Source organism: Dipteris shenzhenensis, chromosome 10 (genome assembly GCF_047967505.1).
Source record: "Dipteris shenzhenensis isolate YYH24624 ecotype China chromosome 10, Dip_SZ_1.0, whole genome shotgun sequence".
Classification (NCBI taxonomy): domain Eukaryota; kingdom Viridiplantae; phylum Streptophyta; class Polypodiopsida; order Gleicheniales; family Dipteridaceae; genus Dipteris; species Dipteris shenzhenensis.
The window spans coordinates 38,700,364-38,723,006 of record NC_141605.1 but is presented as its reverse complement, the minus strand read 5'-3'; the positions used below and the strand labels follow the sequence as shown (position 1 = coordinate 38,723,006).

The following is a 22,643-nucleotide window of genomic DNA, read 5'->3' as shown; positions in this document are numbered from 1 at the left end:
TCTATATAACCCAACTCCTTGATGGCCCTCTGATGTGATGCAAGGAGCTCAGGTATCTATGTCTGCCAGGCTGTCTCCCGCGGTGGCGGGGGCGTTCTATCCTGGATCTGTGTATCCGATGGGCTACATCGAGAGTAATGCCTTGTCTCTGGCGGTCCTTTTGAGGAGGGCTGAGATAGGCCGGACCTCAATCGTGCATGCTCTGATCCCCCCACGTGCCGTGTGTGGTCTCCGCGTCTCTCATCTAGCCACATCCTGGTGCCGGGTCTCACTGCTGATCCATAGTGCTCTCATCTCCTCGAGCTCCTCCCCCTCGATCTCATCTGGTGCTGGCTCGTATGCGTAAAATCAGTGATGCGTGTCTGTGCGCTCGATCTAGCTTGGTGTCTTGAGGCATCAATCGTAGCTGATCTCTGGCCTGCCGCACAAGGGAATCTCTGTGTCTCCGCATCTCAATCAGGTAGAGCCCAATGTAAACCTGGTCAAGGAAATGTATGAGCCGTGTGAGTGGTCCAAAGCCAAGCCCTTCCTGAAAGAGAGCCCTCGAATCTCATAGTAGGTCGAACAGACACATAGAAAATGCTCCTCTGTCTCGATCTCCCCCATCGTGCATAGTCTATAGACCCGCTGCTCTCTAGGTATGCCAGTCGCTCTCTCTGCCTCAATGCGCAACTTGGGGGACGAGACTCGTATATGTCGTTAATCTCATCATGTGGAATGAGCTTCGGTGGTGCATCCATGCTGTGGTGAAAGGGGGGGAGCCTATCCATCTGGATATTGTGGCTATCAAACCATGTTGACACCCGCGCATACCATGTTTGTATAAAGCCTCTCTCTGCCAGTCATCGGGATGACTCTAGTGCCAGTCTCGGTAATATCCACTAAGGTAGGGCCCAAACTCTGTGGAGGAAATTCACAGTCTGGAAGAGGGCGTCCACCTAGAGAGCCGTCATGGCGAACTCTGCTTGTATGATCTGATGGGGAATTGAAGGCTTACTCTGAATCATCCTAGATGACATGATCATCTGTAGCCTCTCAAATCCCTTCTAGTGAGTTAGCTCAAAGGTCACACCCCCAAAAAGGTGCTGCATACATGGCAGTCGGTCTCACGAGAGTGTCAAAAAGCCATCCCTTCGTCAATGGATTTTGGAAATGCGTCTGGAAACATTGTCTCTCTAATAAGGCCAGGGAACCCTTCCCTCGTGTGAGTCGTGCTCTGGCGGCATGGGTCATCGTGAAGACTAGTCCCGTGAATATTGCCCCTAGGTAAGTGTAGGACTGCACTATCTCCATTGGCTTCCCTCAGTAAATGAAACTATGTTGATGTCGATGTCGATGAAGCATTGCTTGGGATGTGTTGAAGATCATAACCTTGGTTTTTCCAAGGTTGACTTCTAGGCCCCTCTCTCTGCAGAACATCTCCAGGGCCTCCAAGTGTTTCTGCAATCCCTCAGCTGAGAACGAAATGAGGACTATGTCATCTACATATAGCAGTATCTGTACCATCAAATCAGCCAATAGGGATCCCTCCTCCTAGGCGATCAACAAAGGATGTGATCTCATCAATGTATAGCCCGAAGAGAGTCGGTGAGAGGTGGCAGCCTTGTTGCACCCCTATGTTGCTCTCAACCCAGTCTGTTAGGTCCCCGGGAGCACGGACTCGCCCTCTGATGGACTTATATAAACTCATCACTCCCTAGATCATGACCTTTGGGAGATGCAGCTCTTGTAGTCGCCTGATCATGCACGAGCGAGGGACTGTGTCAAAAGCCTTCCGAAAGTCCACAAAGCAAGTGTAGACCTTCTGGCGCCTCGACTTCGCCTCCTCGATGATGACTCTCAGGGTAAAAATGTGGTCTAGTGTGGAGTGTTGTCTCCGGAAGCTTGCCTGCCCAAGAGCCCGTTGTCCATGGCCCTCTGTATGGCTATTGATTACCCTTTCTAGAACTGATCCATAAATCTTAGCTAGAGTGTGGCCAATCATGAGAGTGTGGTAGTTCCCAGTATCCATGAGATCCCCTGTCTTGGTGGTAGTGCTCCAACTAGGTGGGAAACCGTGGCTTACTGCATGGTTGAACAAATGCGCTAGAACCGGGGCCAAGACCTCCTGTCCATGTGTGAAGTGCTTTGTATGTAGCCCCTCATGGTCTAGTGCTCTCCGGTTATGTAGATGGAGGAGGGCATTCCTCACGTTCTGTGCAGTGAACAAGTGACAAGTAGTGGGTCTGGGCATAGAGGACAGGATGTCGTATAAGGAGCATGCATATCTGTGCCAAATCTCTGGGTCCGTGATGGGAATGAGCTGTTTCCCCTCTGATAGGAGTCCTCAGACGATAGTTGGGTCTCCCCCTCGAAAGGATCCGACCACCTCATCAATCCTGCAAGTGAGAAAAGTCCGCTTCTTACGTCGTGTCATCCAACGTGAGATGCGATGTGCCTCAGAAGAGATCAGGTGTCCCAGGGCTTGCTCGCGTGTGAGGTGAGCTCTCATCTCTTTACATTCATCATCGTACCAAGGGTTTTGAGGCATCTTCTCAACCAGGGCATGTGTGGATCGAGTCGTAGGGAAAGATATGATGGCAGCCTCGTGTACCACTGAAGGCGTGGTTGAAACTTGAGCAAGATCTACCTCCACTCCATGTAGGGTCGGAAGCTCTCGAGCTAAGTGACCACGTAAACTGGATTGAGAGTCCGGTCAAAGTGAACATGGGTCCGAGTGGGCACATGAAGGACTCTCTCTATGGCTGGCCTGGTAGTGGAAATACAGAATGTCAGGTTTGAGTAATCAGCACCAAGTGGGGGAGGGGGTACTACAAAGTTGTGAATCTGAGATGTGAAGGCAAGGGAGCCCATCAGGTAGTCCACTGTGCTTGTCCCCCCCGTGTGGGAAACAAGTGAGTCCACTGCATGATGGCCATCTCTGAAGACCATTGTATATGATCAGATCATGTACTGCTCCCACACAAGTAGGTGCCACCCACACCCTGTCACGTGTGGGAGCATTTGCTGAGTGTCTCACTATCCCGAGCTCAGCTGCATCTAAACCTGGTACTATGAGGGAATCGGATGCAAAGTCAAGTAGTCCCATCGGGTTGTCCTCTGTGTACGCATTGAAGTCACCAAGGAGGAGGGTGTGACCTATCTAGAGAACTTTGTGATATCATCATGTATACTCTTAGATGGGCTGTTCCTCTCTGTGGCAACCTCACATGCATAGGATGATGTATCCGAAGGAAAGTAGCACACCGCAATGAAGATCAGTTGTGCCTCTGGTAGCTGAACTCTAATCCACATGTGCTGTGCATGTTCCTCTTTCCTAACCACTAAAAGGAGTGGTTTGAGAGCTGATTTGAAGAGGACAGCCACAACCCCAAAGCCTCGTACTCCACTATCCCTCCTCAGTTCCCTCCTATGGGAACACTCCCATGTGTATCCTGTCCTGGTGGGCAGCCCTCTCTGTGGACTCTCGTGTGTCTCGGTATAGAAAACTATGTCCCTGTCAGTGTATGTCTACAAGGAAACCTCCTGGGTCAGTTTAGAGGGTGCCATTGCAGTTCCAAACTCCCATTTTCAGTCCTCCTTGTGCTCTCTTCTCCTGGGTCTGACACCGTCATGTGCTGTCTATTTCTCCTTCTTCTCTTCCTTCCCTTTCTCCCCTGTATGCTCTCTTTGATGATCACTTTTCCATCCCTGTAGGCAGCGCATTTACCTGCGTCTCTTGCTGCCATAACCCGAATCATTCCCTCTCTCCAGATGTTCTTGCTGCAGCAGTGTGAGGTCATCATCCAAGTATATTCTGGTCCCCTTCAAGGTTGCCCTCATGCTCATGAGGGTAGACTTGTCCACAGCTGTTCGGAGTTTCATTACAAGGGGTCTTGTTGGGGCCTTGACTTTACCAACCCTCCATGCTGTCTCACATGTGAGGTTGACTCCCATTTTGGTAAACAAAATCTTGGCACCTGACATGGGGGTGTCTCCAACTGTTAAGCCTCTGACTTGCTGTTCCTTCTTTTCTCTTCCTCCGGAGCTTCAGAGATGATCTCTTTCTTGGGGGCTGCTGCACCCTTCTTAACCACATTCTTCCATTCTAGCAAATCTGCATTCCCTTCAGCGATTTGCTGTGTGAACTCAGTATGCTTCCCTTGTATGGTAGTATGTAAGGCTGCCATCTCCTTCTTGAGCTTCTCCTTCTCAGATTTCGGCTCTTCCATTGCCTTGCACGCCCCTTCCTGTGTCCCTTGCGTGTCCCTTAGCTGCTGTAATTCTGTCCCCATGGCTTGGATTTTATCATTGAGGCTGGTCTTTTCAGCTTCCCATGTTTCTTTCTCCTTCTCCCATTCATCTTTCTTGCTTTTCACCTTCGTCCATTCCTCTTGCATATGTCTTCCTTGTTTCTTGATTTCATTCAATGTTTTGTCAATGTGTGCTTTTTTTGCCATCAGTGCCACATTAGTGGTCTCGAGGCTATCTACTTTCTCAATCAAAGCCATACAAATTTTACTGAGGTGAGTCAAGACCTCGGAAGCATTCTTGGGTGGTGAGTGGGTGGTGAGCCAGCCATGAGGTTCGCATGTAGGGGTAAGAATTTAAAGAAGGTTAGCATGGGGCTAGCCATAAGGTTAGGAAGTACAAGATTATTGTGGCTCAAGAATACATGCTCCAAATTTCAGAGCAATATGATAAAAATTTGACCATGAAATCCCAATAAAACTGCAATGATACCATCTAAAACATAGCCTCTACTAGGGCTGCTAATACAGACTAGCTTAGGAAAGAAATTAGACACTGTTTTAGCAAAACTAGCAGAAAAGAAAGTAAATGATAGGGTTAGGTCACTCTTACAAGTAGTGGGCAAGGGATCAAGCAGCTCCCTTGATGGCTGGCCAGCTAGGTGCTAGTTGCTGTCCTTCTTGGCATGTACAGCCTTTGGGCTGATGCTTGGAAGTGCCAACAATAGGTACTTGCATTAGTGTCCAAGATTTATGCATCAATACTTGATTCTGAGGTCAGCAGATTTGCAGAGTGTCGAGGACGTAGAGAAGCAGGATGGGCCAAATTCCGGCTTGATCATGGAACCATGGACCACATTCTCACGCTCAGATGTATCATCGAGGAGGCGAGGGCACGGAAGCAGAGGGTTTATTGTTGCTTTGTGGATTTCTGCAAGGCATTTGACATGGTTACGGCGCCTACAGGTTTTGGGTTATGACCAAGAGATCATTTGGGCTGTCATGGCACTTTACGAGAGTTTGAGACAAAGTCCGCGCAGGATGTGGGTGGACAGATGAGATCATGAGCACTATTGGAATCAAACAAGGGTGTCCATTATCACCTACCTTGTTTGGCCTCTACATTGACGAGCTTGAGACAGTGATGCAAACACAGGGGGGTAGGTTGCTCTCTTGTGGGTATGCTTTGATTGGTAGATCAGCCTGAACACACTGGTGTAAGAATCATTGAAATCTGAGCAGTTTGAAATTTGAGGTGCCTTGAGTCTGACACGTGTCAATCATCTGATGATTGGGACACCTGTCCGCAACATATTTTTCCAGAAAGGTACCCTAGATTGTCATTGCACTTTCAAGAGCTTTTACATGGCTCCTTGTTGTCATGATGATTCTGTTCTTTAGTTTTGCAGGTCCTTCTATGTGGTCCTGTGGGTCTGTCCACACCTTAGGGGCTATTCATGGCAACCCTTGAGCAGTCCAAGGGCAGTTGGGGGTTTTTGGACAGAGATACCAGCCCACTGGGGGGGCCAGGAGCCTCCTGGCGCAGTTTGCTAGTCATCCGAGGGCCTTGAGCCCTGTCACAGATCGTGGGGGCGCCTGAGATTCCTAAGTACTTATTGCGGGGGCTTCTTTTGCAGGTCACATTGTTGTCTGGCCGCCCTGGTGCTATTGGGGGTGCCCATAGAGCTCACAAAGGGGCTCTTGGCCCTGTTGCAGGTTACGGGGACCCTAATGCAGGTCCATTGGAGGCGGAGTAGATAGAACTAGCCTCCAGGGCTTGTGTTAGATGGCGAAGGCGTAGCTGGGGGTGGCACAACCTGGCAGGGCAGGGGCCACAGCAGAGGCAGGGATGGCGACGGATGGGAGGACAAGATAGGGCAGTCAACGGACGATGACAGACGGGAGGGCGACTGCCAAATGACGAAAGACGAGTGACAAAAGATCCCAACGCTGCCGAAGAGGTAGTGGAGAGAATTGACGAGATCTGAGTGGTGTCTGCTAGTATCTGCTGATAGTTGTCTTTGATGTGTGCATATCGGGGACAGTGTAGGGCTATATGTGCCTCTATCTCTACTCTCTGCGAATCACAGAATCTGCAAATTCTGACATGTCGCGGTAGATTTAGCCAAGCTCCTGTCTCTATTGCCAAGGTATGTGACCGTGTGCGGAATCTGGCAATATTATTGCGATAGAGAAGAGGTATGGGAGTACTGATGTATGGCTGAGCAGGGGCATCTAGTGTCATGAAAGATGACCAGCATAAAGGATTTATTTGATCTTGATAGTATTCTAGCTTGGTCCTCTTTTCTGCTGTCAACCATTGGGTTTGTAGAGTGCATAGTAGGGACAACTGGAATTCTTGCATCTTGACCTTTTCAGGGGCATTTCCTTATATCTGTCCCCCATCCTGTGCAGATGATCTTGCTTTTATGATTCTTCTAAAGTTTCATACTAGCAGTCCATGCTCTAGGTGGCAATCTTTCTTTTGGCATTTGTTGTACTTCCACTAGGTACTGCATCACTTTGATCAGTGCATGGAATTCAATTGGCCGCCTGCCCGTTTCCAATAAGAGGAATGAATAAGGGGTAGTTGCCTTGACTCCTAGATGTCTTCGTAGGAAAGCTTTCTGCATTTTTTCAATCTCATTCCATGTGGAGAGAGAGATGCTGCCCCCCCATACTTCTACTCCATATAACACTGTTTGAACCACATATGCATCAAACAACATATTCCGATTCTTGTAGTTCCAGGTGTCAGTGTGCCTACAGTCGTTTTCAAATTGATAGTACTTCCCCCAACCTGTATCCAACCTTCTTTGTGCACATTGCCACCATCTGTGCTCGGCTGGTATGTCAATTCCCAAATATTTAAAGGTATCGACATATTCAATGGGCTGCCCCTCAAAGCTGATAACCGGGGGATGTTTAGGTCGGGTGGTGCATACTGCCATCATTTTGGTTTTGGCAGTGTTAACTTGCAGCCCACTTTTCGTGCAAAAGACCTGTAGTACCTGTAAAAGTTGATGTATGGAGTCAGAATCATTAGCGAAAAGAGCCACGTCATCTGCATATAGGAGCAATAGTATTGCACATAGCCCAAGCTTGGGCTCTTGTATCCCTTCTTCTGCTGCAAATTCATTAATCAGTTCTTCTAGCTTGTCAATGCATATTCCAAACAGTGTGGGTGAAAGAGGGCAACCTTGTTTCACCCCCATATTACTTTGGAAGGCGGTTGACAGTCCATGTTCTTGCTTGAGTCTGCATGATACCTTCTGGTATATGCGAGAGGTGCCTACCCTTAGTGCCAAAGGGACTCCGAGGTCTTGCATTCTTTTCCATAGGCCACCTCTCGGGACTGTATCAAATGCCTTCTTGAAATCCTACAAAGCAACACAGAAGAGTTTCTCCTTTGAGCCTGTTCTCGTCCATGAGTACTCTTAATGTGACCAGGTGATGTGCAGTTCTATGTTCTTTACGGAAGCCTGCTTGGCCAATGGCCCTCTTCTTGGCCTCTTCAGCCCAATTGCTGATTTTTGCCTCAAGCACTGTGCTAAAAAGTTTAGCTAGTGTGGAATTGACCATTATAGTCCTGTAATTGGTGACTGAATTTTTGTCTCCTCCTTTGAATAGAGGCTGAACCCAATTCTCTTGCCAATCTGGAGGGAAGCCATGATGCAAAGCGTTTGTCAATATGTGAGCTGAAACATATTTATAATATTAACCTCCACAGACAGAAGGAAAAGCAATACAATGCCCTCACGAGGAAGAATAAAAGAAATTACATTTTAGAAAGGGAAAAATCTGATTTTCTTACATTCATCAAGAATCCGAGAAAGGGGTGGAAACAAGTTAAGGGCCAGAAGAAAATGGTCATGAGCAATATCTCTGATGAGGAAATGCTGGAGTATGTCACCAAGCTCTGTAATCATGCCAATGCTGCAGAAATGGGAAATGAAACAATGTCGTATGCTTCAGCCAGCCCTTTCACTTTTGAGGATGTTGAAGCAGGGTTGAAAAAGATGGCAAATGGCAAGGCCTCTGACCACATGCACATGGCTGAACTCTTCAAAGTTGCTTGCATTCATCATCATACCATTTTTTGGGGGGCAGCCCTTTATGTCTCTTCTTTCTGTCCTGGGAAATTTCTCCAAAAACCTGCGTTGCAGTGTCAAGGAAAGCTTTTCTGAGGGCTTCCCATGTGGGTGTTATTGCCATTGCATTCAGTTTTGCATCTAGTGTGATGGCATAGTCTTTCTACTTGTCTTGATCTATACGGAAGCCTCTTGAAGTGGCTGCAAATTTCTGCACTTCTCTTTCAGTTGGAATACCAAGAGTCAACCATAGTGGGAGATGGTCTGACTTAGGGTACTTCTCTCCTATCCTGAAAGTTTCTATATCATGTAGAGCATTGATATGGGCGACGACATAATCTAAGACACTATGTCCCCCATTGGCAGAGGAGCATGTCATCTTGTTGGTCCTTGGAAAGCGTTGCATCCCATTCAAAATTGGCATATGCAGCCCATTCATCATACACCTGAGTGCTCTTCCTTGCGCATTTACAGTATCATCTTCTGATGTCCTGTGCCACAAGGCATCTATTTCAATTGCAGCTTTTTTGTCCAATTCATCGTGCATAATAGGTTGGAATTGCGACTGTCCAATTCTGGCATTGAGGTCTCCCATGACTATTACCTTACCAATGTCTTTCAGTTCTGCAATGTCTAGGCATAGTGATTCAAATGCATCACTTGAATCTATTCCTTTCCGAGCATAGAAAGGGGACTCATGGTGAGGGATATAACATCCTGCCAAGAAGAGAGGGTAGTCACCAAATTCTAGTTTCAGCCATATAAACCTCTTGTGCTTATCAGCTCTGTACATGCTGATTTTGTCTGCTAAGTGTTCCTGGATCATGCATGCCACTCCTCCTTGGCCTCTCTTTCCAATTTTTGGTAGACTGTATGTACTACATATCCTGGTATTTCTGGGATTTTGCAAAGCTCGCTTTCCCAAGTTTCCCCAGGAAAACTATATCTGCTCCCTGTATGAATGCATTAATACTGACTCCCTTATTCCAAGGGAAACCTCTACAATTCCAAAACCTCACTTGTAACGACGTGTATGTCCCATGGGTCTCGTACCCCTCTTTGACATCGTGGTTGCTTTCTTGAGTAGGGAACATCTTGCCCTGTCTCATTTGTCTTTCTGCATATTGCTTCCTTCTGGCTTCTTTCTGTTTCGGGGTGTGATCTTCGTTGACATAATAGGGGGAACCTTTGAGATAAATCCCGCTACTGTCAAGAATGATAGCCCTCTTCCTGGCATCCATCACAGTGCATACAATGGCTCTCTTGTTGGGCATACCCTCTTGCATCCTCCCAACCTGATGGGCTCCATGGACTACCACATCTGGGATCGCGAAGTGTTGAGCAAAGAAACCCGCCACCTCCTTTGCCAAGGTGAGGGGGCTTTCCTTTTCCACTTCTGGGAGTCCACGAATCACTAGATTTTGGGCGCGCTTTTCTCTTTCCTTTTGCTCCTGCATGTCCTCCTTTGATGGGGTGTTACTGCGTGTTTGAGGTTGGGCTTTAGGCTCACTTGCAGGTTCCGTAGGGGGGAACTTGGAGGCAATCTCTACCCATTGCTTGGGCTCTTCCACTTTGGCTTTCTCCTTAGTCTTTCCATTGTTTTGCATCAGATTTTGCAACTGTTCTAGTTGCTGGGCACCCTCTTGTATCCTGCTTCCATAGCACTTTCTAGCACATGCACTTTGCTGGAGTTGAGTAACTGTTTTTTTAAGTTGAAAATTCTCAGCTTGAAGCTTTTGGAACATGTCCATGAGCATATCAATTCTCTTACTGTTTTTTGTGACATATGCTTTCGGGAGTGGTGTGACCAAGTCATTCTTCTTGTTCAGTCTGAAGGGAGTCTTGAAAGGAGTTCCCATCTGTCTTAGCAGAAAAGAATTACTGTTTACTAACACTGTTTGCAATGGGAGCCAAAGGAATAGTCCAGAGGTGACTACAATCTTCAAATAGATGACAGTCGCCCCTTGTTGTGGGAGATGACAGATGACTGCACACCTACCACACAGGTGGCTTGCGGGATCTGAGAAAAACAGATGAAGTCGGCCCCTTGACAGATGATGGAACACACAAATGACAGTCGGCCTCAGATGACCTGCGTGATCTTCTTTGAAAACAAGCCCAGTTAGAGCAGCAACAAACAAGGGTCCAACGAGCCAAATAGCCCAACTGCTCTGCAATACGTAATTCACCAGGCCTTCATCCACAGGTGCTGCAAGGTTCCAAGCTACCACGAACGCCACAGCTGTCGTCACAAGTCCTACTCTATATAAAAGAACCTCGCGCATGTCATTGGAATCAAAGGACCAAGGACCGTAAATGCCTTGAAAAACTTGTCCCTTGGGAGAGGCAGAGTCATCGACAGTAGCTCGGAGCGACTTTCTCCTCAGGGTTCCCAGCGATGATTTCCTGCGCAATCCAAAATATAGCGCGCGAAGAAGAGGGTCGATGCAGGTCGGAGCAAAGAGCAGCAGGTGTATGTCGGGGGTGAGCAGCAGGTGTGGGGTCGAGGTGCTGGTAGAGGTGCGAGGTGCAGGCGGCAAATAGCAACAGGTCGAGGTGCGAGGTCGAGAAGCTGGCAGGTCATGCATGCAATGTCCACGCGGGTCACGAATCATGCAATCGTCCACGCAGTCACGTCCTCATGCAGCTCACTTCCACGAAGCGAGAGAGAGAAGGCGTCCTCACGCAGCTCAGAAGCGAGAGAGAGAAGGCTCCTCGTGCAGGTCAGGTGCTCAGCAGGAGGTGCAAGGCAGACATGGCGGGCAGCTCACAGCTTGCTGCTCACGTAGAGAGAGAGAGAGAGAGAGAGAGAGAGAGAGAGAGAGAGAGAGAGAGAGAGAAGTAGAAGTAGAATTTATCAGCGTCCTGTGGGGGCCAAAAATGACCCATGGGACGCGTCTCGATACAATGTAAAAAGAGTCTCCTCAAGGAGAGGGGTCAAGAGTCTATGAGTTCCTGATGACAGGTAAAAAGACGAGTGACAAAAGATCCCAATGCTACCGGAGAGGCAGTGGAGAGAACTGATGTCAATTGAGCGGAGTCCGCCGGGCCCCAGTATCTGCTGGTAGTCCTCCCTGATATGTGCATATGGGGGGCACTGTAGAGCTACATGTGCCTCCGTCTCAACTGTCTGCATGTCACAAAGGGTACAGACTCTAGCATGTCTAGGCTGGTGTATCCAAGCTCCCTGCTCAATGGTAAATGTATGAGATCTGGTACGGAACTTGGCGATGTTTCTGCGATATAGAAGGGGGATAGGTGTGCTAATATAAGACTGAGCATGAGTCTCTATGGACATGTATGTAGACCAACATGTGGGATTTATGTTGTCTTGGTAATATTCTAGCTTTACCCTCTTTTCACTTGTCAACCAGTGATTCTGCAAAGTGCTCAGTAAAGATAGTTGAAACTCTTGCATGTTGACCTTTTCAGGTGGCATGATCAAATATGCTTCCACTTTCCATCTCCGTTTTCTTATGTCGGTTGCCCATCCTGTGCAGATGACCTTACTTTTGTAGTTCTTTTGAAGCTTTGTGCTGGCATTCCATGCTTTATGAGGCAGCCTATCAGGTTGCATTTGCTGCACCTCTATTAGGTATTGCATAACTTTGATCAATGCATGAAATTCAATCGGTCTCCTTCCCGTTTCCAACAGAAGTATTGAGTATGGAGTAGTGGGTTTGACACCAAGGTGTCTCCTTAGGAAAGCTTTTTGCATTTTCTCAATATCATTCCATGTAGAGGCAAAAATGCTGCCTCCCCGTACTTCCACTCCATATAATACTGTCTGCACTACATATGCATCAAACAATATATTTCGAATTTTCCAGTTCCTAGTGTCGGTGTTCCTGCAATCATTCTCAAGCTGGTAGTACTTCCCCCAACCGGTGTCCATCCTTCTATGTATACATTGCCACCATCTGTGATCTGCCGGGATATCAACCCCTAAGTATTTGAAGGTGCTGACATACTCAATGATCTGTCCATCAAAGGTGAAATCAGGGGGATGTTCTGGCTGATTGGTACAGACTGCCATCATCTTTGTTTTTCCTACATTTACTTGCAGCCCGCTTTCCCTACAAAAAGTCTTAAGCACTTGTAAAAGTTTGTGCATAGATTCCGGATCGTATGCAAAAAGAACGACATGATCTGCGTATAACAACAAGAGCACTGTCCAAAGCCCCAATTGTGGTCCTTGCAACCCTTTCTCTACTGCAAATTCATTGATGAGTTCCTCCAGTTGGTCAATGCATATTCCGAACAAGGTAGGTGATAGAGGGCAGCCTTGCTTCACTCCCATATTGCTCTCAAATACATCAGACATACCTTGTGTTTGTTTGAGTCGGCATAATACCTTTTCATAGATGCAAGAGATGCCTACCCTTAAGGCCAAAGGGACTCCTATTTCTTGCATTCTCTTCCATAATCCTCCTCTTGGAACTGTGTCAAATGCTTTCTTAAAATCCACAAAACAACAAAATAGAGTGCGTCCTCTCAGTCGGCATTCATCCATGAGGACCCTTAAGGTAATAAGGTGGTTGGTTGTCCTGTGCTCCTTGCGAAAGCCTGCCTATTTGGTGGCTCTTTTCTGTGCCTCTTCTGCCCATGAGCTGATTTTCATTTCAAGCACTGTACTGAAGAGCTTGGCCAATGTAGAGATGACCATTATAGTGACTGAATTTTTGTCTCCACCTTTGTGTAAAGGCTGGACCCAATTTTCTTGCCATTCTTGAGGGAAACCATGGTGTAGAGCATGTGTTAGGATGTGTGAGAGCCATGTTCTTGCTCGGTCTCCTGTCCATTTCACAAATTCCGCCTGTATCTTCATGTGATCTGATGCTTTGCCATTAGCCATCTTCTTTAGTCCAACTTCAATGTCTTCGAAGGTGAAAGGACTAGTGCATGTGACCGATAGATCCTCCTTCCCCATTTCAGTAGCAAGTGCATGATTGTACAACTTGGTAACATAATTAAGAATGGTTGCATCTGATATATCCCCTATGACCTGTTTCCGTCTGCCTTTTACTTGTTTCCAGCCCTTTCTTGGATTTTTGATGAAAGTGACCAAATCAGATTTCTCTCTTTCCAAAATATATTTTCTTTTCTTTTTCCTTGTGAGGGCATTGTATGTCTTCTCCAGTTGTTTATGCCTATCTGCATCCAGTATGTATTTCAGCTCTTGGCGTAGTTGTTTGCATTCCTCGTGATACCATTTCTTGTGTGGTAGGTTTTTGACCTATTTCTTTTTTCTTGTAGTTGCTGCTCCAAATGTTTGCGTGGCTGAGGCAAGTATTGCTTCCTGCAAGGCTGTCCATGTGGCGTTGGTTATTGCTCTCAGCTTTGCATCCAAAGTGTCTACATAAACTTGGTGTTTGTCTGGGTCTACTTTGAAACCTCCTGCATGTGCTGAAAATTTCTGCTCCCTATGTTCAAGGTGTATGTCAAGATCCATCCATATTGGGAGATGGTCCGATTCCGGATATTTCATCCCTACGTTGAAGCTTTTGATAATGGGTATAGTATCCACATGTACCAAGGCATAATCTAGCACACTCTGTCCTCCGTTGGCTGAGAGACACGTCATCTTGTGGGTGTTAAGGAATAGTTGCATTCCATTCAAGACTGGCATGTGCAGCCCATTAATCATGCATCGGAGTGCTCTGCCTCGTGTGTTGATGGTGTCGTCCTCGGATCCTCTCTGCCACATAATGTCCGCTTCTGTGACTGCTTCTTTATCCATTTCATCATGCATAATGGGCTGAAACTGTAGTTGACCAATTCTTGCGTTAAGGTCGCCCATTACTATGACTTGGCCCTTTTCTCTAAGTTCAGCCACATCAAGGCATATTGCTTCAAATGCAGCACTAGGGTCCACTCCGTGTCTACTGTAAAAGGGTGACTCATGGTGAGGTATGTAGCAACCTGCAAGAAAGACAAGGCATTTGCCAAGTTCTATTTTCAGCCACATGTCTCTTTTGTATTTGTCCACTTTATGAAGGCTGACTTTTTCTTCCATGTGTTCCTGTATCATGCATGCAACACGGATAACAATGTTTTGAGATCTCTTATCTCTTTCTCTCTGTTCATGGGCATCTTCTTGGTTTGTGGTTGATGGACGTGACGGTGTTTGAGCTGGTTTTGATGGTCTTCAACATGTGCTGCACTTTGCATCCCTTTCGACAGGCTTGGCTTGCATAAACTTTTGCATCTGTTGGCATCCATTATCCACTGTGTTCTCTAAGGCATCCACTCTTTTTTGGAGTTGCTTGATAGTTTTTTGGAGTTGGAAATTCTCAGCCTGTAGCTCGATGAACATATTCATAAGCATATCTATTTTCTTGCTGTTCTTGGTGCCATACACTTTCCTAAAAGGAGTAGTCAGGCCTGGGTGTTTGTTCAACTTGAAAGGGGTCTGAAATGACCCCATGTTTCCTAGAAAAGAAGGCGGTCCACTTCTACCAATCTAGCAAGGAAGAATATGCACTCTGTTTCTTGGGAAGAAAGAAAAAAAGGTTCCTGTGTTTCTGTATTCTGTAGAAAAAAAGGTTCCTATGTGTCTGTATTCTGTAGACGATCAAATTTGAGTGTCGAGCTAGCTGATTGTCGATGCTGATTGAGGTTGGTCGCGTAGCTATTGGCAGCTATCTTGATTCGTAGAAATTGCAGGTCGCTTCCTGGGCTGATGTCGTGATTCTCCTGGTGAGTCTTCTCGTGGTTTCAGAATCGATGGCGAAGCTGACGGGAGATCTATAGCGAGGGGCTATACTCCCAAGAGCTAGGGCGAGGGCGGGCAGGTCAGCGAGTTGCTGAACATGCCTACGCGTTGGCTGAGGCTACGACGGACGGGAGGCTACAACAAAAAATGGGAGGCTCCAACAAAAACGGAGAGGCTAACGACGAATGGGCAGCTACGACGCCCGGAAGGGGCTACAGCGGACGGAAGGGGCTACGGCGGACGGAAGGGGTTGCGACGGACAGAAGGGGCTACGATGCCCGGAAGGGGCTACGACGGAAGGGGCTACAACGGACGGGCCTACGACGGGAGAGAGAGAGAGAGAGAGAGAGAGAGAGAGAGAGATGTATTAACGTCTGCAGGAGGCCTCGCGGGCCTATGAGACAAATGCAAAGCCAAAAGGTAACTCATACAAGCGACTAAGGGCTGAAGAAAAGGGCTCACTAAGGCCCCTCTGAAAGCTAGAGAACAAAGTAGTAGGAGTAGCAAAATATCAAGAGAGTGTCTGGTGCTTAGAGCTAATGCTCCTAGTACATGCCCAAGTTCCATATATCCAGGTAACCTAGTGGCTCTCTAATGAGATGTGAGAAGCTCTCGTATTTGTGTATGTCGAGCTGTCTCTCGATGCGGTGGAGGGCATGGTCTCCTCGATCTCTGTATACGAAGGGCTATGTCAAGGGTGACTCCTCGTCTCTGGCGGTCACCTTTGAAGAGGGCTGAGATGGATCGGACCTTGATCGTGTGTGGCTCTCTCAGTGTGGCATGTGGAGCGCATGTCTCTCATCTGGCAACATTGTGGTGGAGACTCCCGTTGCTAGTCCATGATGCTCTCATCTCATCAAGCTCCTCTCCCTCGGCCTTGTCAACAACAGACTCAGTTGCATAGAAATATGCAAAAAGTGTTTGTGCTCTGTCAATCTCTGTGACCTGTGGCCTCAATCCCTGCTGCTCTCTGGTTTGTTGCATCAGTATATCTCTCTATTGTCGCATATCAATCGGATAGAGGTCAACGCAGACCTGATCGGGAAAATGGATAATCGGTGTATGTGGACCAAGGCCATGCCCCTCTTGGAAGAGGCAGTGATATCGTCCTCGGATTTCATAATAGACTAGGCAGACACATAGGAAGTGCTCCTATGTCTTGATCTCCTCGATCTGGCATAGTGTGCAAGTCCTTTGCTCTATGGGTATGCCCTGGTAATGTGATGTGTTAGTGTGAAGTACTAGGTGATCTAGTAGTAGTTTATGTGAGTGAGTCTTGTGTGAGTGCCATGTGTTATCATGGGACTTATCCCATATGCACTAGGTGCTAGTGTGTGAGTGAGTAGCCTATATAAGGCTTGTACTTCACTTGTGTTGTTACACTTGATGAATGAATGAAAGCCTTCATCATGTCTTCATTTGAGCATTATTTCCTCACACCTTAACTCTCTCTCTCTCTCTCTCTCTCTCTCTCGTCACCATGTTTCTAACAATGAGACTTGCAACTAACCGATGGCAATCCTCAATGCATGTGAGACTCACCCGTCCTCGAGATACTGAGGTCTGATGATGAGACCATGCTCCGGGATTAACATCTGTAGAAGGCCTCACGGGTCCATGGGACAAAGTGCAAAACATCAAAATGACTTTCATCATATGGGAAAACCTAGAGAGAATTGAGGGAGTGCGTATAGCAGCTCAGCCCCGAATTATTGTAGCATAACTACATTCAAATACTATCTTAAAGGTGGGCTGAACATTACTTTAAGACTGAGAGTCTTTAGAAGCAAGCATATTCGTATCCCCCCGATCCATATATTCCGCTGTCCGGCGTGGTAAGCCCATCTCCGCGACCGTTGCCATTTTGCTATCCCCAGGATCGTCGCTATAATTATTCCGCCTACCGGCGCGTTAGGAATTATCCCGCCGATCCTATTATCCCTCCGACCGTTGTCTTAAGCTCATCCCTGCGTCCGTGGGGATACCACCTGCGTCCTATTCCGCCAAACACGTGGCACTGCCTATCCCGCCGACTGGCGTGTTAGGCACTATCTGGCCGCCCATTGCTATATTGGTATCCCGTTGACCGGCGCGTTAACCTATCCCTACGACCGTCGCCATAGAGTTATCCCTACGACCGTGGGGATATGATTTGAAATCTCTGATTAGTGCTTTTCCATCCCTGTAAACAGCCCAGTTTCCTTCCTTTCAATCTTCCCTCACTTTAGTCAATTCAGTGGCCTTGAGTTCGAGCTGCATTGAAGTGAGCTCCTCCGATATCCATGTCTTAGTACCTTTCAACTTATTGGTTTGTTTGAGAATCTTGCTTCTTTTCATCTTGTCCTGGAAGCTTACTTTGGCTCGTGTCCCCTCTCGGACGATAGCAATTACCTCTGCAGCTTCCCCACTCTATTTGTGGGATTCTTTCCATGATATTTTCCAGCTTTTCCTTTGGACTTCCTTCAAACCATCCCTACGGTATCCCCCTATGTGTATGATTCTTGCATTTGCCACCCTTTTTTACTGTTCTTGTACTTCTACATACACATCTGATGTGTTGATTTTAGTGTCCAATGTTGCTATAATTACTTGTTTCACTGAGTGGAGCTGAGTTGTAAGCAAGTCCTGGATTGTAGTCATTATATGTGGTGTGGGCCCATGCTGCTGTATTGTGTATCTACAATACTTCGTGAATGATCTCCTGCTTCCCTTGTCCTTCCCAAGAACTTTTTTATATCTCTAGAGCTGCAAATCTAAGCTTGGGCTCGCGGATTTCGTGCGGTAGATAAGAAATATGCTCTTGTGGCTCTATCATGCTCACCATTCTCTTATGCTGTAGATAATTCTTGGCATACAGGGAAGGCGTCTTTGCAAACATAGCCGGGGGGGGGGGGGGGGAGCGGAGGGAGGGCTGCAATGGATGAGTATGAGGATTTTGTCGGGGTCAAGGTAAATGACTTGGCCCTGGGGAAAGCCATGGGCATCTTGGCATCTCTATTCATGGTGTCCTGCATGTTTTTTGGCATCCCCTGCTTGGAGCTCGGTATGCCCTGCTACAAAATGAGATGAGATCAGTCTGTCCGAAATAACTTGGCCATGTATGAAGAGTATTTTAGTTAATCTGCTATAAAGGTGAAAATCAGTTCATCTCGCTACTCATCTTCCAAAATGGAAGGCAGGATTGCTGCTTGTATATAAGTAATCTCACACGCTCTATTGAAATATTAAAACTGTTTGCTGTTGTTGTTGTTGATTTCTTCTTTTAAGCCTGTTCCATGTATTTATTCTTTCACATGCTCAAGAAGTAAAACTTCGGATGGAAAATAAGGGTTGGGTGGCCTTACATGAGATGGTGCAATATTTTGAATTATGTCAGTTCCCTTTTTTTTTGGCAGGGTGACAAGAACATCATAAAATTTGAAGGGGATCACAATACTCCAAGACCCCAATTTTATTATGATTCAATAAACATTTTTTTTCACAATGTCCTTCAACCTCCAGAGGTTCCTGTCACTGAACTTGCGTCTAGAACTGCATATGATGACATTGATAATTTGGATGAGGTCAGTGACTGCCCCCACATTTAGGCTTGGGTTCTGTTTTCTCATAAACCACAGTTTTAAATGAAACTGATGTATGTATAGACTGCAATGTGTATATTTGTTGGGTGGGTGGTATACCATTTCTACAGAAAACTAGCTTTCTGCCAAATGTTATGAATATGTATTCTTTTTAGTGCACACTGTTTTCACATCTTATATGTATTGATCTGTTCATGTAGCTTTTAGAACTTCTTTCTATTTCGCAGACCAAAGGAAACAACACTCAAAATACAATGATGGAGATCCTATAACTCATTAAGTTGTGAAATTTTCTGCATCTTTTTTGTTTGCTGTATGCGTAGGCGATATATTTCATACACAATGTTTCTAATATGCAAAAACAGGAAGAGTGATAAGCTTTGCAGGCTTGTTACATAACCGTATTATGATGAAGAGGCAGTGCAGCAACAATCTTAGTGAGATATGATAGTGCTAAGGCAATAATGATGCTTAGAACAAGGAGATGCATTCAAAGGATCCATGCACATAGGATTTGCATCCAGACATTTCTTCTGGTGGAATAGAGCTGTTATTGCTCTCTCTTTCCACCTTGGTTATCATACTTTTGCACGCTGCCTTTCTCTTGAGTTTCTCCTTGAAGTAAAAGAAAAGAAAAGAGCTAAGTGGTGACAAATGGTCAATATAGAGCAACCACAAGTATTTTTTAATGGCTTTGCTCTTTAGTGCATGGTTGAATACAAGTAAAAACATGTTTGCAATATCCGAACAAAGGATTAGAATGTGGGCATTAGTTGGCATATGTATGTGGACCTATGTTTGGCTGGGAACAAGCTTGGATTTAACAGCTATTAGGTTACACTTTTGCATAGTAGAGTTGATATGCTAATGCCCTGATAAGACAATATATTTTTCCAGCCTGTCTCTTCCAACAGAGTAACATAAATATTTTAGCTGACAGGTGTGTCCAGTTTCTCATTGGCCCTGTGATATAAGTCAGTGGATCCATGTGTACGGTGCACTAGGAAACTATCAGCGAAGTAAATGCTTGAGATCTATACGAGGGAAGAAATATGTGTTCAAATGAGTGCCTTGAATATAGTTGGACACTTGGTAGAAGACATATTCTGTTACATTGAAATATTCTCTTTGCTCCAGTTCAATTTTGCTACATCCCCTCTACTAACAATGCTTGCATCTGCAGAATGTATGGTTTGATGTGTGGAAGGCAATGCAACCTGCTCAGGCTTCTGCAAACTCTTCATTTCCACCTACTTTGGATACAGGAGGTAATACACATCTTCTGTAAACTTTAACTTGTGAATGTCTGCACGCTGATCATAAAACATTTAACACGTAAGGTGTACGAATGAAGCCAATAGGCATAACTGGCTTAAAGAAAGATGCTTGTAGGACCTTTCTGCATGGTCTTCAGAAAAGCTGGAGCCATCATTTGCAGTGATATTGTGATGAAATGTTTGTACATTCAAGAGGTTCTCTCTCTAATCTTCCTGCACTGTGTCTGCACATAAACTGTAGTGGTACACAAACGATTTTGGGATCAGTGTCTTTTAGATTGACATTGAAGTAGTCAAAACCATTCTCATCGCTCATCAAGGTCTCTGTCTTCCCTTTGAACTTGCATACAACTTGTCTTTATGATCTTTGCCAAGTGTTTCCTTTGATGTACGTTTTCGCATAGCAGGGTACATTTGGCCTGCGATCAATAAAATACAATACATTTTCCCATAGCAGGGTACATTTGGTCTGTGATCAATAAAATACAATAAAATACAATCTCTATGATCTTTGCCAAGTCTTTCCTTTGATGTACATTTTCCCATAGCAGGGTACATTTGGCCTGTGATCAATAAAATACAATACAGTCCAGAGATTGGCTGGTAGGGCCAACTGGATCTAGAGATATCCGTGTCTTTCATTCTGAAACCATTCTTGTGATTTGGAGAAAGTGGTCTTTGTAGGAGTTATGCTTCATAGTAATCATACTAGGGGGCCTGACCTGACTCTAGAAGGTATATAGGTTCAAGAGAGAGATTTGATTCCTCTCCTTTCTAGATAGGTGCATGGTCAGGACAACTGGGTTGTATTGGAATGGGATTATTCTCTGCCTTGTGTATACTCAGCCCTTCATTCCCATTTTGTGTGACGTTGTGTAGTCAGCCCCTCATTCCCCATCTTGAGGGATGTCAGAGGGGAATACGGTGTCAACCCAGAGAGGTATTGGCATCAAAGCCCTCTTAAAATGCAAAGGTGATGCTGCATACTTTGCTTGAAAGAGCTGGTGTGGAACTGAGAGCACATCATGACGCATAGGTGCTATCTGCCCACTGAACAATCGGTCAATGCCTCTGAACACTGTGAAGTTTGCTCACTGAACTGTGGAACGTCGGGTTTCAAGAAATGTAATGATGTGAAATTGCATGTGAGCGAAGGGATTGACTCCAAGTAGGAACTATTTAGGAATACTTGGCCATGGCTTTGATTGGTTTTTGTGGATATCTCCTGTAAGGATGATCTAATCTACTCTGATCTAGATGTAGACCAACCGTTGAGTAATGAAAAAGCAACAAATAATTCTTTTTAATTGTTTGTTTTAGGCATTGGGTTAGATGCGTCGAGTAGAGGCTGATGTGTGTGCAAGAAGTAGATTTGTTGCCGAGGCTCAAAAGTGTGTGATACTTGCGCCGAAAATGTGCGCGTGATGTGACGAGCACGTAGAGCACGAAAAATTGAGCGTTTTTCATTTTGGAGTGCTCTGAAATTCTTCTTGGATCAAGAGATATCGCTTGATCAAGGTGGAGGGGCAAAAAAGGGTGCTAATGATGATGTGGCAGTGATGTGGCCACTGAGTTCACATGCAGGACCTGTGCTTAGCAAGGGGTGTGCCAGTGGAGCAGTGTGCTGAGGTGGCAACTGGGTTCACATGCAGTGCATAGTGTGCCTGCAGAGAGACTGTGTGCTTGATAGAAGGTTAGTGCCATGTGATAGAGGATGAGTTGATAGTAGACGTGGCAATGATGACATGGCACTTGATGATGTGGCAAGGTGATATGGCCTGAATGAGCTAGTAGGGTGATGTGGTAGTCAGAGGCCACGTGTCAATTGGATGACACGCATGACATGGCAATGCTAACTAGATGTTGATGTGGCATTGAGCTCAGTTGTGCAGACGTGGCAATGGTGCAAGGTGGCATATAAGGTTGTTCACGTGGCACGCTTCTCGGGGAGATGACGTGTCAGGATCAAATGACGTGGTGTATGCCGTTGTTGGTAGGAGCCGGGAGCGTGCGAATAGCTCGTGGTGGAGGTTGAGGCATCATTAAAATTTGGCACCTAGACGATGCCATGCTCCCCCAGCCCAGCAGTGAGTCAAAGGTAGTAGTTTCATGTGTGAACTCTGGAAGTGTGTGGACACACTGGCACTCTTGTCTCACAAGGTAGTTGTTTGAGACTCGCAGCAGGTTATCTCCATCATGGATGCCAACAGGATGATCTACAAGTAGGTTAGACTAGCAATGGATGAAGAAAAATAATAAGCAGGATTTGGGGATAATAGCAAGCACGGGGAGGGGAAGAGGAAGGCACAAGGAGAGTGTCCTAGTGTGAGCAGTAAGTCAAAATGGAACACTTTTCTTTTGTAGATCTTGGAATTACTCCTCCAAGAATAGATTCTCTAGTCTCCCAAGGGAGAAATAAAGAAAGAAAGAAAGTTTATTAAAGTCTTCGGAAGACCAATGGGTCTATGAGACTATGAATTACGTGATACAATGAGCTGTGTAGTGGAGCTACTAAACGAGCATCCACACCAATACAGAATGCAAAAAAAAGCAAAATGGCAGTACCAAGTCCTAAGTACAACATAGTCATATCCTGACTATATATATCAATCTCAACATCATCGTCGGCATCATCATACCCATCATCATCATCATCGTTAGCAACAGGACATCAGGATGGATGGGGCTGTGGAAGTGGAGGCATGAGGTCAGCGATAGAACGTTGTCGCCCCGTCAAGGGTGCAGGCTTG

The 22,643-nt window shown here is 46.0% G+C and overlaps 1 protein-coding gene across 3 annotated transcripts in view; it reads left to right on the top strand.

Moving 5' to 3' along the window:
• The window catches only part of LOC147897789 (uncharacterized), a 160,285-nt gene that overhangs the window by 102,490 nt on the left and 35,152 nt on the right, over nt 1-22,643 (top strand). For all 3 annotated transcript variants that reach the window (XM_087380506.1, XM_087380508.1, XM_087380507.1), the window contains 2 exons: nt 18,431-18,598; nt 19,800-19,884. In XM_087380506.1, coding sequence (XP_087236632.1) covers nt 18,431-18,598; nt 19,800-19,884 — 253 coding nt within the window. The remainder of the gene's footprint in view (nt 1-18,430; nt 18,599-19,799; nt 19,885-22,643) is intronic.